The 6509-nt window shown below is 35.6% G+C and overlaps 1 protein-coding gene across 1 annotated transcript in view; it reads right to left on the reverse strand.

Annotated features, from left to right (window-relative positions):
* The window catches only part of LOC144965709 (uncharacterized), a 127643-nt gene that overhangs the window by 42019 nt on the left and 79115 nt on the right, over window positions 1-6509 (reverse strand). The window contains exons 3-5 of the mRNA XM_078901320.1: window positions 6242-6334; window positions 4454-4609; window positions 2519-3449 (exon numbers count right to left, since the gene is read on the reverse strand). Of these exons, the coding sequence (XP_078757446.1) occupies window positions 2519-3449; window positions 4454-4609; window positions 6242-6334 (1180 nt within the window). The remainder of the gene's footprint in view (window positions 1-2518; window positions 3450-4453; window positions 4610-6241; window positions 6335-6509) is intronic.

Genomic DNA, 6509 nt, shown 5'->3' on the forward strand with positions numbered 1-6509 from the left:
GCCTTTAATAGCGTTGTCTCTGTCCGAAAAACTGTAATATCGCCAAACAGGCGTCATGTCCCGTCCTACATGTTAAGTGTTGCTGTTGTAAAGCGCTTTGAGTACGTTTAGTAGATATTGCCCTATATAAATGCTCTATTTAAAAAAATTATATAGGTCAATCTCCACTAAATGTGCTCAGAAATGTTTACAAGGAGTCTCAAGCCAATATTAAACACGTAACAATGTAGGGAGAGATATGACCCCTGTTCCATATTTTTCGTCAGAGATAACACTAATCACTGGCCAGGTCAGGGGTCCCAATAGCTCAGTTGGTAGAGAATCTGCTTCACGCGCAAAGGTACCGAGATCGATCCGGGGTCCAGTTGAGATTTCTTTTCTGAACCCCTGTCCACCCAGCAGTGAATGGGTAGCTGAATATGTTAGATTTGACGGAAAGTACTTTGCGATAGAATAGCGTCCTATCAAAAGGATAGCAAGCAATTGCTATTGTCCGTTGCACGCTATAGAAGCCGGGATAAACTCCGGATCCGTGGATACCCTGAGGTACCATCTCGTATCCGTTGTATCCAGTATGGTAAAAGCTGTCTTTTAAATGTGAGATTAAGTTTAACGCCAAATCCACTGGAGACCACTGTATGAGGCCAATTTATAATCATTCACAAAGGGCTTAACATGTCTGGTTCATCGGAGTAGTAGTAGTAGTAGTAGTAGTAGTAGTAGTAGTAGTAGTAGTAGTAGTAGTAGTAGTAGTAGTAGTAGTAGTGGTACTATTATTATTATTATTATTATTATTATTATTATTATTATTATTTATTATTATTATTATTATCATCATTATTATTATTATTATTATTATTATTATTATTATTATTATTATTATTATTATTATTATTATTATTATTAGTAGTAGTAGTAGTAGTAGTAGTACAAGTAGTAGTAGTGGTGCTACGAACTACTACTATTACTACTACTACTACTACTACTACTACTACTACTACTACTACTACTACTACTACTACTACTACTACTACTTCTACTACTACTAATTCAACTACAACTTTTTCTTCTTCTTCTACTACAACTACTACTACCACTACCACTACTACTACTACTGCTACTACTACTACTACTACTACTACTACTACTACTACTACTACTACTACTACTACTACTACTACTACTACTACTACTACTACTACTACTACTACTACTACTACTACTACTACTACTACTACTACTACTACTACAACTATTTCAACAATTTGTTCTTCTACTAGTACTTATACTACTACTACTACTACTACTACTACTACTACTACTACTACTACTACTACTACTACTACTGCTACTACAATTACTACTACTACTACTACTACTACTACTACTACTACTACTACTACTACTTCTACTATTACTACTACTATACTATCACTACTATTACATTTATAACCATTAACAAACAACAACAACAACAACAACAACAACAACAACAACAACAGCAAAACAAAAACAAAAACAAACCCAATCACACAGACAAAATATAATCAAGCATTACGAAATAGAAAAAAAAAAGATTTGCACCTCCTCCTCCACAAAGTCCATTATTATTATTATTATTTTTTAATATTTTTTTGTTGTTGAAGATAATCGACAAACCAAATGAGACGGTCACCTTTCCGTCTGACCAGTATAATTGGACAAAGGCTCACCGGTCACCCCTACGACAAGGACTTAAAGTAAAAAAAAAATCAGCATTTATTTCATTTTAGCCAGAATAGTTATATCTTTAACATCAATCGACTAATATCACCACCCCTCCCTCCCTTTAAATTAGCCAATTCTTCTTTCTTTTTTTTTCAACTCGTGACATTTCTTTGAAATCGCAGAGTTGAAACATTTTGACAGGTCATCTTAATCCATCGATATTTAAGATGAATGTTTTCTGGCATAAAAATGCCAAATTTGTGTTTTGTCAATATAGGCACAAGTCTGTTATAATGACCCATATTATCTTTTGTTTGTTTTCAAAGTGACTATTTTTGTCAAACTGGGTAGTATTCAGACTAGGGAAAAATAAATTAAAAGGAGACTAGACATTGCATGAAAAAAAAGATGGAAAGAAGCTGTTTTAGTTGTTGCTGTTGCTGCTGCTGCTACTAACGATGACGAAACTTATGAAGATGACGATGATGATGAAATGACAATGGTGCAATGATGCTTATGATGATGATGATGATGATGATGATGATGATGATAATGATGATGATGACGTTGAGCCTTGAACTCGAATGAGTAAGCGCACATATGATTTGGTATCAAAGTGATCGAAATATATATCTATATCTTTCGATCACTTTGATACCAGAGAGAGAGAGAGAGAGAGAGAGAGAGAGAGAGAGAGAGAGAGAGAGAGATAGATAGATAGATAGATAGATAGATAGAGAGAGAGAGAGAGAGAGAGAGAGAGAGAGAGAGAGAGAGAGAGAGAGACATATAATCCTTAAGCAAATCTCACCTTTCATTTTCATGTTATTCTTCATGTCTCTGTTCTTAAGGCATGTGTAAACTTTCCACAAAGTACCGCTCTTTCCACTACCAATACCAGAATTCTTCCGATCCTGGTACAAAAGTCCTTTAGCAGAATAACTGGGCACAACATCGTTACTACCAAACTCAAATCCAAGCGCCAAGCTGCTCTGGTTTTGGGATATCACTAGATTGTACAACCCGGAAGGCAAAACGTTGATGAAAACATTTGAAGTGAGATGAATAAGAAACAGGGACAGAGTTCTTCTAAACTCGGATGCTACTTTATCCGACATAGATGAGAAATTAAGGCAAACATTATCGTTATAACAAAATACACTGTGTAAAACGCTAGTCAATTCGGAAGAATGATAATTATTTTCATGGCACTTTTGAAGAATGTAAACAACACCGCATTGTAACAAATTCACATCATGGGAATGTGAGCCTCTGTGAGAAGCACACAAGGAATCACCCCATTTTTCACATTTAGAGTGTAAACTATTTTCAACATCACCTTCATCAACCTCATTTGAATAAATGCTACCGTAGAGTAAAGTTGAATTTGTAAAAACATTATAAATAGCTGAAGTTTCACTTTCAGAAAATGTCTTGGAGTCTTTGATTGTGTTGTGCGAGTTTATAATATCTGGGAATTCATCTACTCTGCTGCTGAACCAAGTTCCGAAAGACAAGACCGATAACGGTGAAGATGTTACCATCGTTTGTTCGTTGAAATCTCCGAGGAGAGAAATGTTTTTGTTAAATCCGAGGATTTGTGACGATCCGTCATTTGACGTCGCCAACCCTTGGTTGGTCAATGTAACAATGAGATATTTTGGAATATGCTCCCATGCTAGCTGGTTTTCTCCTCCTTTCTTGAATATCCGTTGAATGTACCAGGGGTTCATGATGGTTAACTGGAAAGGAAATATAATACAATATAACATTGGTGTTGGAGAAACTAAGAGAAAGATAAAATCAGAAACATAAAGATCAGAAAAAACGTTATGAAAAGGAAAGTTGGAGCATTGAATAGAAGAAAACCTGATCTGAAACAGATTTACAGATTTACCTGTACAATTGGAATGGACGGTACACAATATATTTCCTGAAAAATGTCATATATGAGCCTAAAGATAGGCCAGAGGCAAGGGGGAAAATCAATATATCTGAAATAATAGGCATTGGAAATGCAATGGAATTGAGGTTCATTTGAAGGTGGAGGGTGGGAGTGAAGATTTATTTGAGTTAGTAAAGATTTGGAATTGAGATCCAATTTCCGGGTGGAGGTGGATGAATGATTGAGTCAATTTATTTGAATTAGGTTTAAATTTTGATCACAAGTCGTGAGGTTATGATTTAGAGAAAAAAAGAGTGCATGAAAAAACTGATATTTCGTATTACGGAAAATCTCTGTCCATTATTTCTCTAAAATCCCTGCACTTTATCTACCCGGACATCTTCAAAGCTTTTTTTTTTCAAAGGACATAATACAATTTTGATGCTATGGGTCACATGCAATTTTCTATTTAATTCAAGAAAGAAGAGGGGTGCACTGACAACTCACACACGAGGGGGACCGGTATTGATCTCGTTATCTGACCCCCCCCCCCTCCCCCGCCCATCTCTTTCATGTTCACCAAGCAGTGTTTTGGGGTATTTTGGTCGATTAGATCTCGAGGAAAGTAATTGATGGTAGACTAGCGTCCTAGCTTAAGAATAGTAAACAATTGCTATTGCCCATTCAATGCTACAGAAACGGAGATAGAATCCTACTCCATAGGCTGGTAGACAGCTTTTAAGATGAAGTATATAAGGGCTTGAAATGGTGAAAAACGTGATCAAGCAAGTTTTACAAGTCATTTTCCCGCCCCGTCCCACCTCCCGCCCCACGTCTCTTCTGACACAAATCTATTCTTACTGTGTCAAATTCTCGACATGATGGGCACTCCATCTCAGTAGATAAGCTGTCGAAGGTATATTCGATACGTTTCCGAAATGACACCTCCGTCACTGCAAAATGGATGTCGTATTTCTCCTGAATCTCTGTGTAGACGTAAGGACCCTTCTGGACAAACTGTGGACAAATGATATGGAGAAAAAAATCATTTCAAGAAAAAAATCTCAGTTAGTAGTAATAAAGACATTTTTAACTGGGCTAAAAGCGCTTTACAATAGTCTCACTCGACTTAACGTAACACACTGACACTGTGCACATACTAAATATAGAACATGTTTTATATTATAATAACATAAAATGTGATAAGTCGACAAATTAAAACAGTTAAATAGAGATATTTTACTGGAGGCAGCGATAATATAGAGACGCAAAACATCTGAAGTGGCAATAGGGTTTTAATGGCAGACGATGTGTATCTATGTCGGGTCGTGTCAAGTCGGTAAACATCCTCTCGCTCAGAATGTTTATATTATGTGATACAATTTAAACTTGGCACAGAATTTTACAGCTTTCTATATATTCCGATATGATTTCTTCTCACTAAATTCTCTCAGACTATAACCTTTGTGTGTATTTGTGCGATTGCTATAGCGGGAAGAAATTTTGTGTATTTTATTTAAACACACACCATCAATACCCAAATGCCGTGTTTACCGACTTGACATTGTACACCCACATACGCAAGGAGCCTCTAAGTTTCATGTCTCCATCATTTTAGTCTCCGATTTTACTATCATTTTCATGTGTGTGTGGGGGCTTCCCAACTGCTCAGTGGATAGATCCTTCTTTTCACAAAGAGACAAGTATATCTTGGGGCTGGAGTCCGAATTTTTCTGACCCTTCTGTCCACTCAGAAGTGACTGATCTTGGTCTCAAAGATCTGGCGAAAAGTACTTTGCGATCGATTAGCATCCTATCCAAAGAGTAGCAAGTAATTGGTATTGCCCGTTTAACATCATAAAAACGGATTTAAACTTGGCTCTCTGTGGGCCGTATAGCTCTGAAGGACTACTTGGCTTAGTCTTTATAAGACCGTGTATCACATTAGGAAAACCAGATTTTCCCCAACTCATTGACATTGATAAAAGATACACACGAAGATAGAACTTGACATGAGGTGGAACAAATTGCTTATATTATTATATAGAACAAGGAGTGACATGTATGGATCATCTCATGAAGACCTATTATCATTGATCGTTATGAAGTTAAGACCCATTTTAGAAAAAAAATGGAAAATATTTATTTTTTATTAAAGGAAACAATTATATGAAGGATGTAGATAGATAGATAGATAGATAGATAGATAGATAGATAGATAGATAGATAGATAGATAGATAGATAGATAGATAGATAGATAGATAGATAGATAGATAGATAGATAGATAGATAGATAGATAGATAGATAGATAGATAGATAGATAGATAGATAGATAGATAGATAGATAGATAGATAGATAGATAGATAGATAGATAGATAGATAGATAGATAGATAGATGGATAGATAGATAGATAGATAGATAGAAAAGATATATGGAAAAGACTTTTTACTCATATTTATTCTCTCACCGTTCTCAGATATAAAATGAGTACCTTGCTGTTAACAGCGTTGTCTGTCAGAAATAAATTGTAATTTCGCCTAACAGGCGTCATGGCTCGTCCTACATGTTAAATGTTGCTGTTGTTTAGTTGATATTGCACTATATAAAAGCTCAATTGTTATTTATCTTGACATTTTGACACTTACTTGAGGCGTCTGACTCTTGTACAAAAAGCCATCTGTGTTTGTGAGAATCCAATAATAAATCTTGACTTTTCTCTTCCACTGACTGCCCGATTGCTGAAACAGATATAATAGACAAACATTTTTCAAAGTTATATAACCTAATTAGATTTTTTAAATAATATTTTTTAAACTCTCGAGGAAAAACCCGAAAAGACCATGGCGTTGGCCGCAGTGATGTACCCATAAATGAAATTGAACAATTTCTTGATAAAGTATAAAATATCTTGTA

This window comes from Berghia stephanieae, chromosome 1, assembly GCF_034508935.2.
Source record: "Berghia stephanieae isolate SIO BIC M18660-M18661 chromosome 1, UCSD_Bste_1.3, whole genome shotgun sequence".
NCBI lineage: Eukaryota > Metazoa > Mollusca > Gastropoda > Nudibranchia > Aeolidiidae > Berghia > Berghia stephanieae.